We start from the raw sequence: 22,657 nt of genomic DNA, 5'->3' as shown, positions 1-22,657 counted from the left end.
CCTGCCACGGGCAGGGACACCTTCCCCTACACCAGGTTGCTCCAAGCCCCATCCAACCTGGCCTTGAACACTGCCAGGGAGGGGGCAGCCACAGCTTCTCTGGGCAACCTGGGCCAGGGTCTCATCACCCTCACAGCAAAGAATTTCTTCCTAATATCTCATCTAAATCTCCCCTCTTTCAGTTTAAAACTGCTACTCCTCATCCTATCCTGTTAGCATTCTGATAATCCTTTTTGCCAGACCATTTTTGGCTTTATGTAATAAACAATACGCAACTACAAACTCAACAGTATCTTTACAAAAAAGTAAAGGAAATCAAGGCTCCTGTGCCAGCATTATCCATCATGTGTTCAATAAGAGCGTCTTGATACGGCACTACACAAAGATTTGTGGCAGACAGCGTTATGACTTTCTTTTTTCTGTAATCAAACTGATTTTAAATGCATTCACATTATTCACATTCAAAAAGAAGGACCAGACAGCAGAAAGAGAACAGCTAGATTATTTGACCTTCTTCCATTTCCTGGAGATGCACTTATTTTTGAATATTCTGCCTAAATTCTTTGCCTTTTCCTGTACTTTTGTATAAACTGCTGCCCACTAATTAAATTTTAGCAGTTGCCTTTTCAATGGACCAGTTCTAGATTCCTAAAAACTGCATTAATTCCACTCCCTGGCTACTGCTGGTTTATGAAATATATGTGAAAAGAAACACTAAATAATTGCAACATCACCCTTCCTACAGTAGTATGTGATCAGCTTCACCCCATTTATTCTGCTCTTCTGAAGAGGATCGTTAACCGCTTTCAAACTGCATGGAAATGACTAAAGCTAAGGCAGGTCTATAGTATCACTTCTGAACAACTGGTTAAAAAAATGCCAGATTAAGTTTGTAAATAAGTGACCATGTTAAATTTAATACAAATCTTTTTTTCTTTAAAGTAAACCAAACAACTCCTGCTCTAGAAGAGGTCTATTTTGCTATAAGAACCTGCAACATGCCAACAGATTGTTAACAAATGTTTAATTCTAGCAGAAGATGCCAGTCAGCATGTTATTAAAAGCTCTCATCATATTTTGAAGGTGTTCTCTTTCATGTGTATGATACAAAGGAAGATGGTTTACATGGAATTACCTCAGATCACAAAGGAAGCCAGTTTTACTACTGACTACATACTTTCAATCTCACAGATTGTCCCAAACAGTAAACATGTGGTATGTAACGTCATCAGCATTTCATTTCTACTTTTAAAGCAAAGTTTGGGATTCTTAGTCTAAACGAATCACAGAATCATAGAATTCTTTAGGTTGCAGAAGATCCTTAAGATCAGAGTCCAACCATTAACCTAACACTACCAAGTCCACGACTAAAGCATGTCCCTAAGCACCACATCTACAAACATCAGAACTTTTTAGTTTCTTGTGGAATGTTTGCATCACTAGCACTGGTGTATACCCACCGTATGAGCCTGGTGTTTTCTCTTCGTAAGTAAAATGAAGCTGCAGCTCCTCTTCTGACATTCGACTGATGAATACTTTCAGCAGACAGCAAATAATAAACAGTGCATTGTGAGCCTGCCAAATAAAGAGGTGACTAGAAAAGAAGCAGAAACAAACCAGGATCAGTAATGCTTGACCTGCGAACGTGCATCAAAAAACACAAGAAAATATATGTCAGAGTAGACAAATGAAAATTTGAAAGCTTCCACAGCTTTGGATATGAAGACTACTCTGGCTCCCTGAACCTTAGCACTTTTCGCAGTCAAATAGCCTTCAGATGACCGTAGGCATTTATGGACTTCAGGAGCACAATAGAGCAAGATTTTTCCATGCAGCACACATTTTCTAAGCTTTCTAAATGCAAGGAGAATATAGCTTCATTATGTTTTCTTGAGTGCCAGTAAGCAAGTGCTGGGAAGTCCATATACCAGCATATAGTCAAGCTCTTGCTTGAAGTTACATTTTCAAGGTATTTTTGGATTAAAGCAGTAGGAGCTATCCAGGCAGGAATAGCTTCTTTCTCCAGATATAAGCAAAAAGTTTGAGGGCAGTACTAGAAGGAAAGGCACATTAAAAAGAAAAGTCTTTCTTTTTGAAGCCCCAGATCTGATGAGAGTTGGACACTCATCTACAGGTGCATAGGAACAATTACAGAAAGCTTCCTGGAAAAACTACACAGCACTGCACATGTAACCTCTTGGAGTTCTTTCCTACTGCTGAAAGGGGCAAGCAAAACCAATGCCAGTTGCATGATATGATTTGAAAGCAATGTCTTTATATAGAAGTTTGTGTCCAAATCCAATCCAATTTCAAATATATTTCCAAGATAAAATACTGGTTCATACATAAAGATTTAGCTAAGAAGGTCAGGTGATTTTTAAACAGCTCTAAACTAGTACTAACCAGAAGTAAAACACATTTGTGTACAAACGGTGTAACACACACAAACATGTCTTTTTCCCCAGCAATCTACTTACCTATTACACTTAACCATATGTGTTTGGAAAAGTACTAGACACTTGTTCTGTTTCAATGATTTAAGAGAATTCTAAGTTTTGGTCTGTGATTATGTTAACTAGAGAAGTCAAAAACTCCAGAGCTAGCAGCAAAAACAGCATTTAAGAAGTGAAATTGCATGCACAGCTTTTTTTCTGGGTACTTACTTCTGACATTCTGCTGAAATTTTTAACTCTTTGGTTCTAGAGAGAAAGACTTTAATCAATGACCCAAGGTTTCCTGTTCGAGGATTCTTCTCAACTAGATGAAGAAAAATAAGATATGATTATATAGCATGCGTAAGTTGACCCTATTTAGTTCAAACAATACATAGATTGAAACTGAATATCAATGTCTTAAATATTTCTACATAAAGCACAGTATGTCTGTTTTTCTGTACATCTGTTCTTCTTTTAAGATTCTCCAGTACATGCTTTACTGGTGCATAATTGTTCTCTAAACATACTTTTCATCCTAGATGTAAAATATGCCAAATTTGGAGCTCATACTGCTTCCTTTCCAAGACTTGTCTACAGCACAATAGTCTCCTGCCAGAAAAATGGGCAGGTTTTCACAACTAGCTTTTACCTTCTTGAAATTACATTTATATTATCCCTTCCCTTCATCATCTGATTAATTTTTTCCACTTGTTGATCAGCTTAGAGGGCAGAAGGGAAAAAGAGGTAGTAGGGATAAGTTATTTGTTTTAAACCTTTCAGTCATTTCAAGCTCTACAAAACAGTTAATGATAGAAATTTCTAAAAGTTAGGGTTATATATACTTACACACTACTTAAATCTTACTAGTGGAACACATACAAGTACAGTTAAGTATACTAAAGACATGGATGTGCACATGAATTCTGTTTCTTAATTTTTCTCATCAAGCACATGGAAAAAATTTAAGATGTCACAATTTCTCACCTAAAGACTTGCAGATTGAGATTGTGGCTTCTTCCAAGAGCTTTAAGTCAGCACTAGGAGAGGGGGAAAAGAAAATAGAAATGGTTACACAAGGAATTGAGTTCCTAAACTTGAAGTGAAAATTCATTACAAAACAGTAGTAAAATATTTCTATGAAGCACTTTATTTTACCAATCCATTAGCTGTGGCTACATCACAGAAGCACAGAATGGTTGAGGTGGGAAGGAACATCTGAAGGTGGTCTTGTCCAATCTCCCTGCTCAAGCAGGGCCACCTCCAGGTGTTTTTTCAATATCCCCAAGGACAAAGACTCCACAACCTCTCTGGGCAACCCATTCCAGTGATCAGTTCCCCTAGTATCAGGCAGGACAACATGCATTTGAAGTATGAATGTTTTGAATGTACATTTGAAGTACAGTGACCATAAAACAGGAAACTGATATTTAAAAGTGAATTGTCAAAGTGAAATGAAGTCACTACATCATTTGTGTTACTACTACCTTTGTGGCTTCAATGCTGCCACGCTTAGCTTGATGCCGCTGAAAATACACATAAAACAGCAGGCTACAGAAAGAACTTCATTTTTTACAGGAACTATCATATGAAATAACATCTTTTTTAAAAGCATAAATTAAAGAGTCCTCAACCTGACATTCAACCTCAAGCTAAGCACCGCTTTCCTTTAACTAATGTTACTGTATTAATGCAACAATCGCATCAGATACACTAATTTTTTCCTAACTTCATTATGTTCGTATGCCTCAATGAAAAGCATCAGCTGAGAAGAACGAAAAAGTGCTAAAGCAGAACCTGCCAACAACCACTGAAAGTAAACACCAGCTGCATTAAACACATAAAAACACATTTATATACTTCTACGACTGCAAACCTACCAGAGTAACTGGTCCTTGAAAAAAACAGAATAATACATGGGAAGTGTATTTTTCCTTAAAAGATGGGCAAAACGACAAATAATAACCAGATATTGTGTCCCATGCCACATTAAGCAATATGAAGTTAATATGAAGCTAATATGCCCCAATATTAACACCTAAAGGGCAACCTGTTCCACTGTTTCACCACCCACATCGTAAAAAATTTCTTCCTTATATCTAGTCTGAATCTTCCCTCTTTTAATTTAAAACGACTACCCCTTGTCCTATCACTACAGGCCCTACTAAGACTGGACAGCCTCTATACAGACTCGCATCTGGAATATTGTGTCCAGTTCTGGGCCCCTCAGTTCAAGAAGGACAGGGAACTGCTAGAGAGAGTCCAGCGCAGAGCCACGAAGATGATGAAGGGGGTGGAACATCTCCCTTATGAGGAGAGGCTGAGGGAGCTGGGTCTCTTTAGCTTAGAGAAGAGGAGACTGAGGGGTGACCTCATTAATGTTTATAAATATGTAAAGGGCAAGTGTCAAGAGGATGGAGCCAGGCTCTTCTCAGTGACATCCCTTGACAGGACAAGGGGCAATGGGTGCAAGCTGGAACACAGGAGGTTCCACATAAAAATGAGGAAAAACTTCTTTACAGTGAGGGTGACCGAACACTGGCACAGGCTGCCCAGAGAGGTGGTGGAGTCTCCTTCTCTGGAGACATTCAAAACCCGCCTGGACGCGTTCCTGTGTGATATGGTCTAGGTAATCCTGCTCCGGCAGGGGGATTGGACTAGATGATCTTTTGAGGTCCCTTCCAATCCCTAACATTCTGTGATTCTGTGATTCTGTAATTAACATACAGTCTGACCTACAGGAATGGCAGGCCTGAAGGTCCCCAAATTAAAAGGCAGTCAAAAAAAACCCAGCTCAGCGCTTGCAGACATAACATAGTATGTAATACAGGCTGAACAATTCCAGAGCTCGTGCAGCTACTTCCTTGTAATTAAAGGTATGAAAATCACCGCCCTCAGAATAAATAGGAAAGTAGGTATGTAATGAAACCTGAACAGTAACTACGCCTATAAAAGTCAGTGGTATGCCCTCCGTTCAAGCACTCCTCTCATATAAAAATATTGCAAAACTTAATACTGCCATAATTAACTGCCAAAGTCACTGTTGCTTCCTAAGCATTAAGTTTGCTGATGATTAACCTGATTTATACGAAAACACCAGAGACTGAAGACAAAAAAGGCCATGGTACTGCATGCACTCTCTCTGTCCCACATGCTCAACCCCACCGCAGCAACCACCTACAGCTCTGCCAGCGATCTTCTAAAAGACAGTGGTGGGGGAAACAACCTCTCTTCTTTCTGTTTTTAAATTTAGATGGCAATCCACTTGACTGTACAGTCCTAAGAGCTGTTGCATCAACCTGAGATTAACTGCGGTGCTGCGTGGGAAGCCCCTAAACCTGTTCCACTGCTGAAAACCCACATGGAGTCATGCTCTTGGAAGCTGTTGAGTTTGTCTGAGCTGTGCCCCAACTCCTAAGGACTAGAAGAGGAGGTAAGGATATTGGTAGAAACAGCAGCCGAAAGAATTATTGCAAAACTTTTCAATAGGAAATACTTCAAGACAGTGACATCAAACAAATTAAGTTTTAAGATGCCTGCAAATTTTCCTGTATATCAGACTAATTTACTGTGTAGAGAACTGCCAGCAGACACAGTTCTTCACCTACAGCTGAACATCCTAAGACAACTTTAGATTACGCAGATTGGCTTTTTCTGATATCAAATATCAGCATTCGTTCCTCTCTTATAAATTGGTTTGAAACATAAGTTTCAGAAAGAAACTTACATTTTTATATGTACTTTAAAAACATTAAGCTTAGAATCAAAGGTGGCCTGTGTTTCAGCGTTAAAAACACACAGAGTAATTAAAAACAAATTGTATAAAGCTAGAACAGCCCGTCAGCAACTATAGACAACACAGTTTTCTAGGTCTATGTGAAATAAGGACTTTTGGCACTTTTTTTTTAAAAAAACAAAACAAAACAAAACAAAAACTTCTGGATTTCTCTAGCTAGCTGCTTGTCACCAGGATGTATTCCCTCCTGCAAGCTGACAGGCAGAGCGAATATTATAGTGGACACCAACTGACTAGAGAGTTCTGAGGTACTGAATAATCGTAACCCAACACAACGTAACCCACCTCCCGCTATCCAAAGATGCTGGGGACTTCTATAATACAGATCAAATGATTATTGTAATCACTCCAGAATTTAAAACATATATGTAGACGTTCAGCTTTTAATTACGGTTGATTTTTCCCCTAATTTCTAAGCAGTTAGGTTTTGAAGTACAGCATACTTACAGGTTTTTTTTCCTCCCCTTTCAGTCATTAAAAGCCATACAAAGTCCTCAAACAAATTTTAGAGTTGACAAATTTCTACCAGTTGCCAGGATCAAAACCAGTGGCAAACCAATCAAGACTTTCAGATCTTCAGCAAAGCTTTTAACACTTGAGTCATTCTTTTTCCTACCAAAATGAAGTTCAATGCTTAAAAATTAAGTGCAACCCACTCCCCCTTATTCATACAATGAGAACACAGAATTGAATTTTGCCATCTTCAAGAGTAGGCAGTATATCAGAATTTCGGTTCATAGGATCTCAGAACGGTTTGGGTTAGAAGGGACCTTAAAGATCATCTAGTTCCAACCCCCTGCCATGGGCAGGGACACCTTCCACTAGACCAGGTTGCTCCAAGCCCCATCCAACCTGCCCTTGAACACTGCCAGGGAGGGGGCAGCCACAGCTTCTCTGGGCAACCTGGGACAGGGTCTCACCACCCTCACAGCAAAGAATTTCTTCCCAATATCTCATCTCAATCTCCCCTCTTTCAGTTTAAAACCATTCCCCCTCGTCCTGTCACTCCATGCCCTTGTCAAAAGCCCCTCTCCAGCTTTCCTGTAGCCCCTTCAGGTGCTGGAAGGTGCTAGAAGGTCTCCCCGGAGCCTTCTCTTCTCCAGGCTGAACAGCCCCAACTCTCTCAGCCTGTCTCCAGAGCAGAGGGGCTCCAGCCCTCTGAGCATCTTCGTGGCCTCCTCTGGACTCACTCCAACAGCTCTATGTCCTTCTTCTGTTGGGGTCCCAGAGCTGGACGCAGCACTGCAGGGGGGGTCTCCCGAGAGCGGAGCAGAGGGGCAGAATCCCCTCCCTCGCCCTGCTGGCCACGCTGCTGGGGATGCAGCCCAGGACACCGTTGGCTTTCTGGGCTGCAAGCGCACGTTGCCGGCTCATGGTAAGCTTCTCATCAACCATCACCCCCAAGTCCTTCTCCTCAGGGCTGCTCTCAATCCATTCTCCACCCAGCCTGGATTTGTGCTTGGGGTTGCCCCGACACACATGCAGGACCTTCCACTTGGCCTTGTTGAACTCCATGTGGTTTGCACAGGCGGTTCACGCAACAGAAACACCTAACGAGGAGGAACTAGAGCAGAACACCACCCCAACATACACACACAGTGAAATGGTGTTCTTGCACTCCACAGAAGTCATACTACTGCTACATCCCCAAGGATGGATTCAGGGAGAGAGTATAGTCTGGGGGTGGGTGTGTCTCCATTTAGCCCACGCCTGGGGCTAAACAATAACCGGTTGTTCTCTTCCCAATGTGAGAGAAGACACAAAATTATACTTAGCCCACAGAGTTGTGCCAAGTTGCTCCAGGAATACCAATCATTGGAAGTAGAAAAAGTGCGGCAAGAAGAGAGAGAGCAAAGATCCCCACATCCCCACAAGTTTTCCCATTTATAGTGACCCTGACATTAATGCTATAGAACACACCTGTGGGCCAGCCTGGGGCAGCTGCCCTGCATTTAACTGCTGATGGCCTTGATCACCATGGCTGGTCACAAACTGAACAAAATCTAACAGAAACTTGATTCTATAAATTTTATCCCCACAAAACCAGGACAGGGGGGTACAAAAAATAGCAGTCCATTCCCAGGTACCTGGGGCAAAGCTTAGCAGTGGCTTTCTTTCCTTTGCTTCAGCAGGAAAGAGAAGTGAGAGACATGAAAAAAGCTGTCTGTCTATTTTTTTGTGTTGTGAAGACATGAGATACATTATAATAACACTTAGGCAGAAAATACTAGAGCCAAGATTCATAAGAAATGCTACAACCAGCTGTGGTATTGACTTTGTACTACAATCCCTGTGGAGATGACATTTGGTTAATTAATTAACATAAGAATGGAAACCTAACACTAAAACATCCATCCTTTCATTAATCCACAGAGCAGCACTGGTAGTATTTAAACTACGCTTCAGCACTAACAACAAGAGTAAGCACTGATAGAGTGAGGCTCACTTTATCACTGCACTGATCACAAATAAAAGTTGCAATTCTCTCTGAAAACCCTCACCCGAGGAACACGGACTGCCTTGTTGCTAAATACATGTGTATACACGTGCATATATATAGATATATATTTTAAGAACTCACTATTTGGGACAAAAAAAAAAAGTCTAAAATGCATTTAAACTGATCCTCTTCAATATATTACATTTAATTGTAATGAAGTACCTATGGGAGGATCCAGGAGAAAACAACCTTTCAGAAAATAAAAGGAAAAAATCCCACACATTTTCCACTCTGCAATTTTACCTACCAAGAACTGGGAGAATAAAAATCACACTTTTTTCAGAACTGTAAGGAAGCTTCTGAAAGACAATATTTTCTAGAACATGAAAAAAAATAGAAGAGAGATTCATTAGGGATGGAGGAGTAAAATATCCCTTGGTCTATGAGAACCATTAGTATGTTCTCAACAAGAAAAAGATTCTAGCCATAAACAAGCAGCAAGGTGAGTGAATCCTTCCTGCTGCTTGATGGCATCACTAGGAGAAACCCAGGCACCCCAGTAACATCCAGTAAGCCCTGCAACGGAGTAGACATCACTTTGGAAGATGTTCACATGCACACAGCGACAAACACCAGCTTCAGGCCGTGGATGTTTATTATAAGGACCACAGTGACCTGGGTGAGTTTGTACATGTAATCAGGTATTTTAACTGGCACTACCTCAACTAAACCATTCGGTTTTGGGAAAGTAGTAGAGATCCCAATCATATTTACCAGTTCCACAATTTCCTGAGGCATGAGCAAAAGGCATCACCTGGTATGGGGATTTAAACAGGTTGTGAGCACTGGGGGAAACACTAAGGATTCAAAGAAAAGTATGCTCAACCACATGGACTTGACCAGCTCATTTAGATCCAAGGAAACCTGTGAGGTGCAGGATTGCTTCCCACACACTTGAGGAAAAAACTTCCAGGCTTCACAGGAATTCCTGCCTCATCCTGTGATCTGGCGGCCAGCACTTTCAAAGTCCTTTATAAAAGCAATAAATTATTTTATTTGGGTTTTTTATGTAGAGGGCAGGCTCACAGACTTCAGCAAAACTATAATTAATAATAATAGTGAAATTTGCTTCCTGACAGCACAGACTTCTTTAAAGAAAATGGGTTTATCTTGTTTTATTTTAAAGGCATCAAAACTTGAGAGGTTTTACAGTGGCACTGATTGTTGTCTTGTAACATGTCAACACAGCAAGCAGTAATATTTACAGGAAACATCTATGTGACACCAGGTATCACACATCAGCGACAGAAGTAAAAGTAAATCAAGGACAATCCCCTTCTGCAGGGAAGAAGACAGCACAACCACTACGCACCTACATCACGTAATAAGGACTCCGTAGTGTGAAGGGGAGAGAAGAAATCAAAATGAAGTTTAAACTTGCAAGCTCAAAGTCTCTCTGATACCAGATGTCACCTCCTTTTCCCAATACAAAAGTTCAATCCCTCAAACCTGTACTATCATATAAATGCCATTTGGGAATTCGATGTATACGGTGGGAATACTAACACAAGCCAAAATTGCCCTTTTATATTTCACAAGGAAGAGTGAAAATTATGAGTTATTACATGTATAGGTAATGATCGTTGACCAAGTAAAACATAATATTGAAACAGTATTTCAACAATACAAATTCTGTTTTGTCTTGCTGAAATTGCTCTTCTATCATCTCATGATCTTATGTCAAGGTTTTCTATTTTGTTGGGATTTAATCACTTTTGTATTTGTAGTTATTGATCAGAGTACAAGGAGTTTCTTCATCAGCAAGTCAGTTTTCTGTAAGAAAGCACCTTTTCAGTAGAGGTGGAGAATAATGGTAAATTAAGCAGTCTATTGCTCAAAAAAAAAATTCATAGTTTTCACTGACTGCAGATTTCATTTCTGGCTTCATACTACCAGAAAGCTGGATTCTGCTGTCAGCTATTCTGGCATATATTGTAAAAAAACCATTACTTCCAAAAAGAAGAGAGAGAGAGGGGGGAAAAAAAAAAGGGGGGGAGGAAATCAGTGGATTCATTTTAGAGTGGTTGAATTCAGTTGCCCTACTTTAAATTTACTAACAATCAGTCCCATGGGCTTCAGCAAAATCATAATTAATAAAAGATAGTGAAAGTTGCTTCCTGACAGCAGTCATCTTTGAAGAACATGGTTTTATCTGCTTTTATTTTATAGGCATCACAATATATGAAGTTTCAAAGTGGCAGTGACTACTGTTAAAGTATCTCAACATGGCAAGAGGAAGTATCCTGCATACAAACTGTAATTATAAACATATTCATACCATGGCATCTACCCTCATTATGATAAGAATAAGACCCAAATTATAGCAGACAACTACCCCCTCTAAAAGAGGAGAAGAAAAAAAAAAAAGGAGCCGCTTTCCTGACAGTTTTTTCCTCTAAGTAAAGTTTTTTTTCCTTGCCATCAAACACCAACCAGAAGAATCAGCCTATTCCATAAATTCATGCTGTGGGAATGCTGACTTTAATGGACTAGTTGGAGGAAAGGAGTCAAAGAATAAAAAGCTGCATATAATTTATTGTACTGATTTAAAAATGTACCATATTAAGGCAACACAAAAGTTGCTCGTTTTTATGTCTTTCCACTAAAGGCTCATGCACACTATTCTTGAACAAGCCACTCATTAAAAACTCCAGGGAAGGAACAAAGCGGAACAGTAAATATTAAGCACATGATTTTCAGCAAGTCCTGTGTTAGTTAACTCTGTTTGAAGTTTTCCATCAGGAAAGAATTGTAACTAACAACACCACTAAGGAGGAGGTTGCATTCTTGGTAGCAGCTCGTAGGAAAGCCAGACAAATACAAAGGTCTGCCTAAACAGAGAGCTAAGACTCCAAAGTAAACCTCATAGCTCTTGTTTATAACAATAACTAAAAAAGTCATCCAGAAAAGCTGTATTTTTTTCTTCCACTATCCAAACATTATTCAGATTGATAAGTCAGCCACTTGAAATGTAGAAAGTGGCAGATTTAAGAGGTTTTATGCGATTTTAATTCAGCTCCCATGAGTCCACTCTGTGCAACAAATAAGGATCTGTGATGAAAAAAAAAAAATGAACATGCAGGAGTGTGAATTTACAACACCAAGTACTTCCTAATGGCTGAAACCAGAAATTTCTCAGCAGACACATCTGTAGCCCAAGGGGATTTTACCTGCTTAGCATCCATGACCTGCTTTACAGAAGAAGAGATCATAATACAACTTTTATGGTGAAAAGCATGAGGAAACCTACAACTAAATAGCTGGTAGCTTTTCCTTTTACTATCACTTATTCATATATTACTCACCTCCTACCACTCCTAAATTGTGTAAGGCCCCAGGGGCTTTACCTGCCAAATACCCAGACTTGCTCTGGCTGTTACTATCGCTCAGGCCAGGGGGGTCACAGGCAGTGAGCAGGGATTCACTGTCAGCTCATTTCTGATTACTAAAGGCTGATTCATAATCAGCGTTTGTGAATGCACAGACCAGAATTACTCCCGCTTAATATTCCCCCTTAATACTTGCTTAACTATTAGGAATATCAACATTATAAGAAGAACAAAGAGCCCAGAAAAGCAGAACATTACACTGCTTTGACCACATGATTCCACGTGCATTTTTGGATGGCACAGCAGGTTTAAGCAATCCCACCTTTCAGCCCAACACTCTGCTGTGCCCCAAAAATCTATCCCTCATTGTGCCAGAATTGTTTCGTGGTGCCACGCTATGAATCACTCCAGGGAATTAACCTGGCTGAAAAAAAAACCCACTTCTTTTTGATGTGTTGTTTTTCAGACACATCAGTTCCTGATTAAACCCACAGCAGATCCAAATAAACACTAGAAGGGATAGTGAAAGGGCAAGAGTATCTTGCATCAGTATTGACAGAGATACAGCAACTTCAGAGTCAGTAGCATTGGTATTTGGCAAATTTCATTTTCCCCTGCAAACTACCTTGTGTTCTTCACAGAAACAGATGAAAAAGTTACCTGGACTGAAAAAATAAACCCAGTAAAGAAGACACGGATGAGTAAATGAGCAATGCTGAAGAACTATATACAGAATCACTCAAAGAGAGATTAACGTACAATTGGGTAGGGGTGGGGAGAGAAAGCCAAAGAGAGAATCAGGAAGATGAGAAATGGATGAATAGAGGAAAAGATCAACCAAACTGAAAGGGGAACAGGAGAAAAGAAAAGAGTACGAAGTGCCAAGAAAAGCAAAGCACAAGACCATGAATACCGACAGCAGAGCACAGAAAGTGCCATTAAAAGACAGATAAGGTATCACGCCTTCATCTTATCTTTCTCAGAATAGAGAGCCAGTAATTCACCAACTCTCAAGCCAAGGCCCTGGGCTTCTGATTTTGGGGATTAAAAGACTATTCATTGTTCCTCAGAAGATCCAACCCAGTTTGGCAGCCTGAAAGACCTTCCCTTTGGCAGCTGTGATCAGCAGTACCTCGACTAATTCAGAACAGCTTCTGTAAAGCAAAGCACTATTCAGTACACCTTCACAGGGTTGAAAGGTGCGCCCGTGCAAACCACATGAAGTTCAACAAGGCCAAGTGCAAGGTCCTGCACGTGGGTCGGGGCAATCCCAAGCACAAATCCAGGCTGGGTGGAGAATGGATTGAGAGCAGCCCTGAGGAGAAGGGCTTGGGGGTGATGGGTGACGAGAAGCTCACCATGAGCCGGCAACGTGCGCTTGCAGCCCAGAAAGCCAACGGTGTCCTGGGCTGCATCCCCAGCAGCGTGGCCAGCAGGGCGAGGGAGGGGATTCTGCCCCTCTGCTCCGCTCTCGGGAGACCCCCCCTGCAGTGCTGCGTCCAGCTCTGGGGCCCCAACAGAAGAAGGACATGGAGATGTTGGAGCGAGTCCAGAGGAGTCCACGGAGATGCTCTGAGGGCTGGAGCACCTCTGCTATGAAGACAGGCTGAGAGAGCTGGGGCTGTTCAGCCTGGAGAAGAGAAGGCTCCAGGGAGACCTTCTAGCACCTTCCAGTGCCTGAAGGGGCTACAGGAAAGCTGGAGAGGGACTTTTGACAAGGGCATAGAGTGATAGGATGAGGGGGGACAGTTTTAAACTGAAAGAGGGGACATTTAGATGAGAGATTAGGAAGAAATTCTTTGCTGTGAGGGTGGTGAGACACTGGCCCAGGTTGCCCAGAGAAGCTGTGGCTGCCCCCTCCCTGGCAGTGTTCAAGGCCAGGTTGGATGAGGCTTGGAGCAACCTGGTCTAGTGGAAGGTGTCCCTGCCCGTGGCAGGGGGTTGGAACTAGATTATCTATAAGGTCCCTTCCAACCCAAACCAGTCTGCGATTCTATGATATGATTCTATGATTCACATATTGCTCACTAGAGAGAAAGCATACATAGGAAAGTGGTAAAAACCCCACAAACTTTACTTACACACACGGATTCAAGTTTCCCTTAAACGTATCACAAGTTCCCTTTGCCTCCCTTGCAGACGGGCAAGGTTTCATGACAACAAGGTGAATCTGTCAGGCATCTGTTGCTGAAAGGAGCCAAGCTACCCCAGCCCCACCACCTCCCACACACTGCTGGTTTTTGGTTGGGTTTCTTCTTCTTGCTGTTTGCTTTTCCTGATATCATGTATTTTCCTACTACCTTCTCTCTTCATATTTTTCTCCTCTTCTTTCCCTATAGCACTGCTGTATATAGACCAGAAGTATGTGCAAAGCAGCATCCAGAGAATACGACCCTCTTCTCCCTGGGGATCACGTCAGTCTCATCTTTGCAAAAATTAGAGAAAGTAGGATAGGTCTTTTACTCTAGAGTTATCATCAATTACCTCCACAAAAAAAACACACAGCATTTATATGGCTCCCAATAACACTTCAAACAATCACTTACTATAAACACCAATTTTGCAACATACAACTGGGAAAAGTATAATTTGAAAAAGAGGAGAAAACTTCAAATTCTGGCCTGTTTGACAGGCAAAAAATGGCTCCTTTCCACCACAGTCACAACCTAGCATCTCGCTCCTGTCAAAAGTATGACCTACACTCAAGCCTCATTAAAACAAAAACTGTTATCTTGATATTTTGCAAGCTTTCAATCTCAGAAATTAACATTGACCTCTATTGTTCTGTTCCTGCAGGCAAGGTTATCTGATTTAGACAATGGCTGAGGGGACAGTGAAGCCAACATCATCTGACATCATTTGTCAAATGGTTCTCTCAGGTAGATGCAGCTTAATGGGAAATTGCTGTTTCCTTCCAATTATTAAGCCGCGCAAAAGATGCCTCTAAAAATCTCCCTCTTCTAGCAGCCAGGCAAGAGCACCATCTGGTGTTCAGCTAATTAAGCTTTCAACCTGCTTTTGGATCAGTTTCTTTTGTTTGTTTGTTTTTTTAATTACATTTGCAAGCTACGAAAAACTCCTGAACTTTGGTGGGGGAGGGAGGAGCAGTAGAACAACTGTAAGGAATCGCTAGGTTTTTATAGATAACTATTTCACCCCTAAAAAATAAAAAACAATGAGGTATTATATGACTTCTTAGAATATTGTCTTTCTTGTCAGTTATGGGTAGGCTGTAAATAATTCTTGCATCTTCAGGAATCTTAGAGGAAAAAAAAATGCTCCCTTACCCACTGCCAATTATGTACCACTCTTTACAACCCTTCACAACACTGTATTTTCTTGCTAACCTCTGTCTATTCTCTCCATGCAGGCAGAAGCCAAAATCCTTCCTCTTCCTCACTCTTTACAAAAATAATGCCTAGTAAATGCCTCCTCATTGCTTACCTTAACAATTTTCCCTCCCAGTTGTCTGAACTTTCACTTACTCACAGGACTCTAGTATAAGACACAGATTATCTACCACATCTGCTCCTAATTGTTACAAAAATAAACATGTCCCTTTGCCTTTCAGAAGCTACTGTGCACAAGACACAGCACAGAGGTAAGTCATGTAACATGTAAAATATACCTCACTACAAATTGTATTCCATTCTTCATTCCATCAGTAATTAATATTCAAGGTTCAAGAGCTCAGGGTAGTCATAAACCTGCACTAGTTTTTCACCTTCTGAAAAAAAATACCTTTGACTACCACTCATTTTGACAGGACCTCTGTTTTAACAAAAAAAAAAATTGAAAGATGGCAATAAAATTGGCCAGAACAGCTCTCAAACACATTTCCAATATATTAAACATTACAAGTGTTCCAAATTTTAGCAGTAACACATTTCTAAACACCTGTTACACAAGTGTTTAGATGTAGTCTCTTACGACTGTTTTTGAAAAATCTAGGTCCTTTGCAAGGAAATACTGCTAATAAAGGAGGTAAATAAGACATTCACCTGACAGAAAAGTATCAGGTCACATTATAAACTGTAAAAACAGTTTAAGTAATACTTAAAGGTATTAAGTAACACCAGATTGTTCGTGTAAGACTGATAACCAACACAGGCCAAAGAATTTAGCAATGGACTTGGGTTAACAGAAGTCACAAGGATTTACGTTCTGTATTTCTGCAGACGTGCTATGGATCCTCTTCAAAATATTAATTCTGTTTATATCTACACCACTTGCTAGAGTGAAAAGATCTGCAAAACCTGAATTTTAGACAGTTAGAAAGTATTTTTACAGAGACAGCATGCCAAGCTTCTTTTTAAAATGTGAAAGAGGAGGAAAAAAAGCCATGCAGATTAAGAAACTCAACAGCTAACCTACAATTAAGTTACAGAAGATGCACAATTCACTAAGTTCAGTGGAAACATCATGCGTTGGGAGTCTTCAGCAACTCCAGAAAAGCCAGAGGCTAGCTCAAAAAAGGAAGAATGAAAGCTCCCCCCCAACACTACAGACCCTACTTCTGATCTTTCCCAGCTACCAGGAGAATGAATAGCAATTCCAGAAGACAAAAGGAACCCACAGGAATGGAAGACAGGGTGGAAAGAGCTTCTAAAATTAGAAAAAACACTCCATTTTACATAGGCATTTATTCCTCTGCTACCTAAAACAGGAATAATTTACAAAACCACTCATTTGCTTGCAGACTTGTCACTTCTATCAATATATTATTAAGGTTTAGTTCTTCAACAAGTACTCTCTTACCTGTTTGTTGGAGTGGTAAAGCTAAAAGACAGCAGCTGATTCCAGAACGGGTCATTCTCAGAGATGGGCTCTGCTCCTGATAATTTTTTCAAGTACTCGTTTTCTGGAAGCTCGCTGATGCTGCTGCTATTTGCTCCCATCTTCTTTATTCGGCAAATGCCTTTCTAAATTTTCATTTCTTCAAGGAAAAAAAAAAAAAGAGAGAAACATTTAAAGCCTTTTGTACAAATAAAGAATATACAGATCCTAAATTAGCTATCAGTAAAGCTTCAGTTCACTACCTTGTATAATCAGTGAATAGTAGAAAACAGGCATATAGGAAGGCATTAAAAAGATTTTTCTTTCAACAAGCTTAGGACGATAACCTCTTCACCCAAGGAAGTTAAAAGTTACTGTGCTATATACTTCAGTCATCGTCTCACTTGTATTTTCATAAAGGATACTCAACAAGAACACAGTGTCACAGTTGTATCAGTATCAAGGCTGCTACCAGTGGGGAAAACTGCAGAATTCACAATTTAAAGAGAGGTGTTGGCAAGCTACTCAAAAATACATTTTCTAATTGAATACACACAGATAGCTAGGCAAGTAAATCCTACCGTCAAGGGCAATGCAGCTGATTCCTGCGTGCCATCAATGATCTACACCTTGAAAGCCCCTGCCCTGCAAGAGTAAGCACAGCTGTTATCGCTGTTGCACAGATAACCTGCACCAAGCGAGGAAAGGTACTACTGACCATACATGAACCTCCTCGTCTTTGTAAAATAACCTGCTTTTTGAAGCAACGCCGCAGAAGCTGATAGACACTCCAAAACCTCCTTTCATTACTAGCTGCGTTGTACTTCACCTGCACCAAGAATGAGATCTCAGCTCTCCATGCTGCTTATCAGCACTTCTCACCTTTATAAACAATTTAATTAAAGAAAAAAAACACCACAATGCTATTAACTATGGGCCAGGGATGCTCCTAAGCATCTTACATCTTTCCAGGTCACCAGCTTCAATAATCTTCCATCTTTTGAGAAGAAATAACTGTGACTAAGAGCTTTAAAAGTTTATATTCAAAATAAAAAAAGCACCCTCATCAAGATAAAAGCACTGCGCAATTTATTACTGTGTAAACTAAATACTTACTCCTGAGCTAGGATAAGACATGAGAACAGGGACAGCTCTACTGGAAGATGCAAGCTACTACTCAGCAGCAACTCATCCCTTGGTCTTGACAAAGATACAGGATGTTTCAAGAATCACTCCAGTATTGATTCTCTTAGACTCATCATCTTCGCAGAAGCAGTTACTTCCAGAAAAGACCATTCTAGTAGCAGTTAATAGTAGTAGAAAACAGTATAAAAATGAGGCAAACTTAACTAAAAAGAAATGAAGAGATGCAACAAAAGGCTGCAATGTTTGCAGCCATCATTGAGGATATCCAAAGAACTTATATTCAAGATTTAGAGTGAACACACAGTACTCAAATATTTCAGAAACAGCAAAATGCCAGCACAGATGAAGAGCAGAATATAGGACACTATTAGGTAATAAAGAGGCCTTTAAAGGGTGAGATAGTACAAAAATGAGGAAAATATTATTTTCTAAATTTTCTTTGTAATCTCTCTTGAAGTGCGGGGCCCACAACTGGACACAGCATTCAAGGTGCGGCCTCACCAGTGCCCAGTACAGAGGGACCATCACTTCCCCAGACCGGCTGGCTACACTATTCCTAAGAGAAGCCAGGATGCCATTGGCCTTCTTGGCCACCTGGGCACACTGCTGGCTCATGTTTAGCCACCTGTCCATCAGCACCCCCAGGGCTCTTTCCACCCGGCCGCTTTCTAACCACTCCTCCCCCAGCCTGGAGCGCTGCAGGGGGTTGTTGTGGCCCAAGTGTAAGACCCGGCACTTGTTCTTGTTGAACCTCATGCCGTTGGTCTTGGCCCATCTATCCAACCTGTCCAGATCCCTCTGTAGGGCCTTCCTACACTCCAGCAGATTGACACTCCCACCCAGCTTGGTGTCATCTGCAAATTTGCTGAGGCTGCACTCAATCCCTACGTCTAGATCATCTCTAAAGATACTGAACAGCACCGGCCCCAGAACTGAGCCCTGAGGAACACCGCTAGTGACCGGCCACCAGCTGGACTTTGCCCCATTCACCACCACTTTCTGGGCTCGGCCATCCAGCCAGTTTTTAACCCATCGAAGAGTCCACCCATCCAAGCCCCGGGCAGCCAGTTTATCTAGGAGGATGCTGTGGGAGACAGTGTCGAATGCCTTACTGAAGTCTAGATAGACACATCCACAGCCCTGCCCTCATCTACTGAGCGGGTCACTTGGTCATAGGAGACCAGGTTGGTCAAGCAGAACCTGCCTTTCATGAATCCATGTTGGCTGGCCCCGATGCCCCGATTGTCCTGCATGTGCCATGTAATGGCACTCAGGATGATCTGTTCCATCACCTTGCCTGGCACCGAGGTCAGGCTGACAGGCCTATAGTTCCCTGGATCATCCTTCTGGCCCTTCTTGTAGATGGGCGTTATGTTTGCTAATTTCCAGTCAGCTGGAACTTCTCCAGTTAACCAGGACTGCCGGTAGATAATCGAGAGGGGTTTGGCAAGTTCATTTGCCAACTCCTTCATTACTCTGGGGTGAATCCCATTCGGGCCCATCTTTCTCTCTCTGTTACATCTCAGGAAGTTTTTTTCCTCTCCTAAGAACATTATATTCACTGTACTCCTCTAAAATAAAAATGTCAGCAAGTTCTACTGATACTTATTGTAGATGACCACACTTAGATACGACATACAACGCGTGTAACAATTTCACTCCTTCCATCAGGAATTTATGTTAATCTCAAAACTTGCTGGAGTGCTCTGCGATGATCTTAGGATGCAGCCTGAGCACGTTCAGCTCCTACAACCCAAACAGCCATAGGCCCAACTTTAAATAAGACATTTCTGAGGAACTGCAGCCATCATGTGACAGAGGAAACGAGTCTTTCCTTCAAAGTTCATGAATATCCTGCAGGAAAAATGTCTAAAAATAATTAAAAATTTTTAAAATATTCAAGATTTAATTTCCCAGCATTAGATTAACACCAATGCTTGAACTTAGATGGTTATATGCATCCATGATTTGCAATGTTTCCAAGACATGCTGATCTCCAGTCACCACCCTAAATCATTTTCAAACGTGCTATGAAATAGCAGACATGTTTCTTTTAGAAACAGCTGCCCTTAGCTGAGAAGATCACTCAAATAAAACATGTAAACACTCAAATTTACAAATTGCTTTTGATTAAGAGGCATTGCTGCTGTGCCTCTAACACTGTATGCTGGTGAAGGCCACACAGGTTCAAATCTTTAGACAACATAAAAGGTTGGTCAAGTATTTGGAACACAACACTATTTTTTTAAATTGTTGTTTAAATTTTAAATCCTCACCCATTATTTTCCCTAAACCTGACTTTCGTAGCAGACCCCGCCGCACAGAAAGGCTGCTCCAAGGGATCCCAAAGTCACTTCAAAAGACAAGGTGAAACAGATTCCGCTGAAGTGTGATAGCTACAAGAAACACCAAATAATAGGAAATCCCCTTTCACTCCAGAAAAGCCAGTCCTAACCCCAGCAGTAAATTACCAATGAAATCTACAAATTTTTTTCTTGAAACACACTAAATAAATGCATGGCTCATTAGGAAAAAAAGAAGTTAAGCCTTTTCTTGAAAAGCAATTAATCTAATTATTTGCCAAAAAAAATCCAGACACAATTTATTAGCAAGTCATTTAGTTTAATACAGTATTATTACCTCTACCAACAACTCTTTCTTTCTAAATAAGCTGGGAACATCCCCAAAGAATCATAGCCTGGACTACAAGTGTCACGCTCTATTAAACCCAACATCTGTTTAGTCCCAGCACTTGGCTCCGTGATGCAGAAGCAGATGCTTCGGAACAAACACAAGGGACTTTGGTTTGCACATCAGGGCTCATTCCAATCTCAAATAGCTAGGAGTAGCTATAAATCTTGAGTTTACTGTCCCTTCTAAAAGATTTTAATATTAATTATTAAGAATGTTTACAATAATATCATTTTTTTCTCTTCAAGTGAAAAGCAATTCAGCGGTATGTACACGCTGTGTCTGAGCTCAGAAGTGTAACTTACGGTACAGTATGTGTACTGCTGAACTTGGAAAAAAACTTGTCACCCTCCCTAAGCCTTCTATTTAAATAATTTTAGACAAGTAATTATAGTTCTGTAAGTATTAAATCTCCTGCTGGTCTCACAACTTAATTGTCAATGCTGACATTTCGCTAATCCATCCAGTGCAGCCAGCTCTCCCTTCCAAAACCATCCTGGCCATGATTGTCTGACTGACTCTGCGGACAACCTGAATAATACATATTATATATATATTTTTTTTAAATGAATACTTTAAAGTGCAAGAATCTGAGACCGTCATGCAGGTGATTTTACCATGCCATCTGAGTCAGGTCATTTAACACAACCATATAAAAATAAATGAAGAATTGATGCTATTATAGATTTGAAAACCTAACATTTCATCTCCATATGTAACAGCACTTTGGTTACCTTTATAGTTTGCTGCTTTATGAACTAAAACAAATGGACATTGTTTTCCTTTCGAGCAAAGCAGCCAGTATCACTGTAAAGATGCAAACGTTAAGAGATGTAACGCTGCTTATTCAAGTGTCAGCAAAGCTGCTGCACTGCGGTTTTTGGCTGATTCCTATTTGCATCCAAGAACTGTAGGTTTCAGACCATCTTTCACCTGTGAGACTTTAAAATATCCCACAAAATCCTAATATAAAACTTCCCACACAGTTACGAGACTACTGCAATATATATATATAAAATTCTCCACGCAACAGAAGACACAGATGATATATTATATTATCATATTATATATCATATTATATATGATATATTCTGTGATTAACAGTAGGTATGGTATTATTCAGCTCCAATATTTGAATTTTACCGTCCACACAATATAATTGAATTCTGTCTACTCATTCATATTACAATAATATTTATACCTAAGGATCAAATGCTTTGTGGACTAATCCGAGATGTTCCTACTTTCCATGCAACACCCAAAATATCTCAAAACATCTCTAGGCCCGCTGAAAGGGATGCAGTCAAAGCAAAGACAGGAGATCAAATAGGTCCCAGCTGATGTGAGCAAATGCTTGCATGCACTGCTTTAATCCTCACCCCTCTGCCGAGGCTTTGCTAAGCCTGCACCACGTTTCACCACATCCCAAAGACTGCAAAATCTTCATGACCTTAAAAGATGTTATTTCTGTCCATCAGTAAACAGCCACGCAGCACTTCAAGACAGGAGAGAAATGTTCCAAATAAAAACATATGCCTAAAAAAAACAATGTCACTTGGTTCCTCAAGGTATCTAAAAATCAGAATCTTTCTATTGATTGACTTTAATTGCTGGTAGAAAACCTGTGGTGTCTATACAGAACAATTTTCGAAGAGGAAAGTGAACTGGGCACCACACACACCCACAGGACTAACAGATTCCAAGATAAAAAGCAGTTATGCAAATATTTCATTAATACCAAAAGATCATTAGTTAGACTTCACATGTACTTCAAAATGAGGTACAAAAGCATAAGAATTTTGTTTTGACCAATTATATTTGTATAATTTTGCTAAGCACAACGATGCAGAAACACACGGCAATGAGAATTCATGCCTACAAAAGGGATCTTTAGAAAAAAAAAATCTTTACAATCCTCAGAATTTAGGAATTTTTGTCATTTTTAATCAGAGAAAAGCATTGAAATCTTTGTTTTTAAAGCACATTA

The 22,657-nt window shown here is 40.5% G+C and overlaps 1 protein-coding gene across 4 annotated transcripts in view; it reads right to left on the bottom strand.

Annotated features, from left to right (window-relative positions):
• The window catches only part of DYM (dymeclin), a 254,432-nt gene that overhangs the window by 225,373 nt on the left and 6,402 nt on the right, over window positions 1-22,657 (bottom strand). For 3 of the 4 annotated variants that reach the window (XM_068422796.1, XM_068422795.1, XM_068422798.1), the window contains exons 2-5: window positions 16,816-16,993; window positions 3,420-3,472; window positions 2,664-2,757; window positions 1,461-1,594 (exon numbers count right to left, since the gene is read on the bottom strand). In XM_068422796.1, the coding sequence (XP_068278897.1) occupies window positions 1,461-1,594; window positions 2,664-2,757; window positions 3,420-3,472; window positions 16,816-16,955 (421 nt within the window). In that variant the 5' untranslated portion in view covers window positions 16,956-16,993. Of the gene's footprint in view, window positions 1-1,460; window positions 1,595-2,663; window positions 2,758-3,419; window positions 3,473-16,815; window positions 16,994-17,414; window positions 17,480-22,657 lie in introns of those variants that run through there. The other variant, XM_068422797.1, reaches the window with a different exon arrangement.

This window comes from Nyctibius grandis, chromosome Z (assembly GCF_013368605.1).
Source record: "Nyctibius grandis isolate bNycGra1 chromosome Z, bNycGra1.pri, whole genome shotgun sequence".
Taxonomy (NCBI): Eukaryota; Metazoa; Chordata; class Aves; order Nyctibiiformes; family Nyctibiidae; genus Nyctibius; species Nyctibius grandis.
The sequence above is the reverse complement of the archived record's forward strand: the minus strand, read 5'-3'. Positions and strand labels throughout refer to the sequence as shown.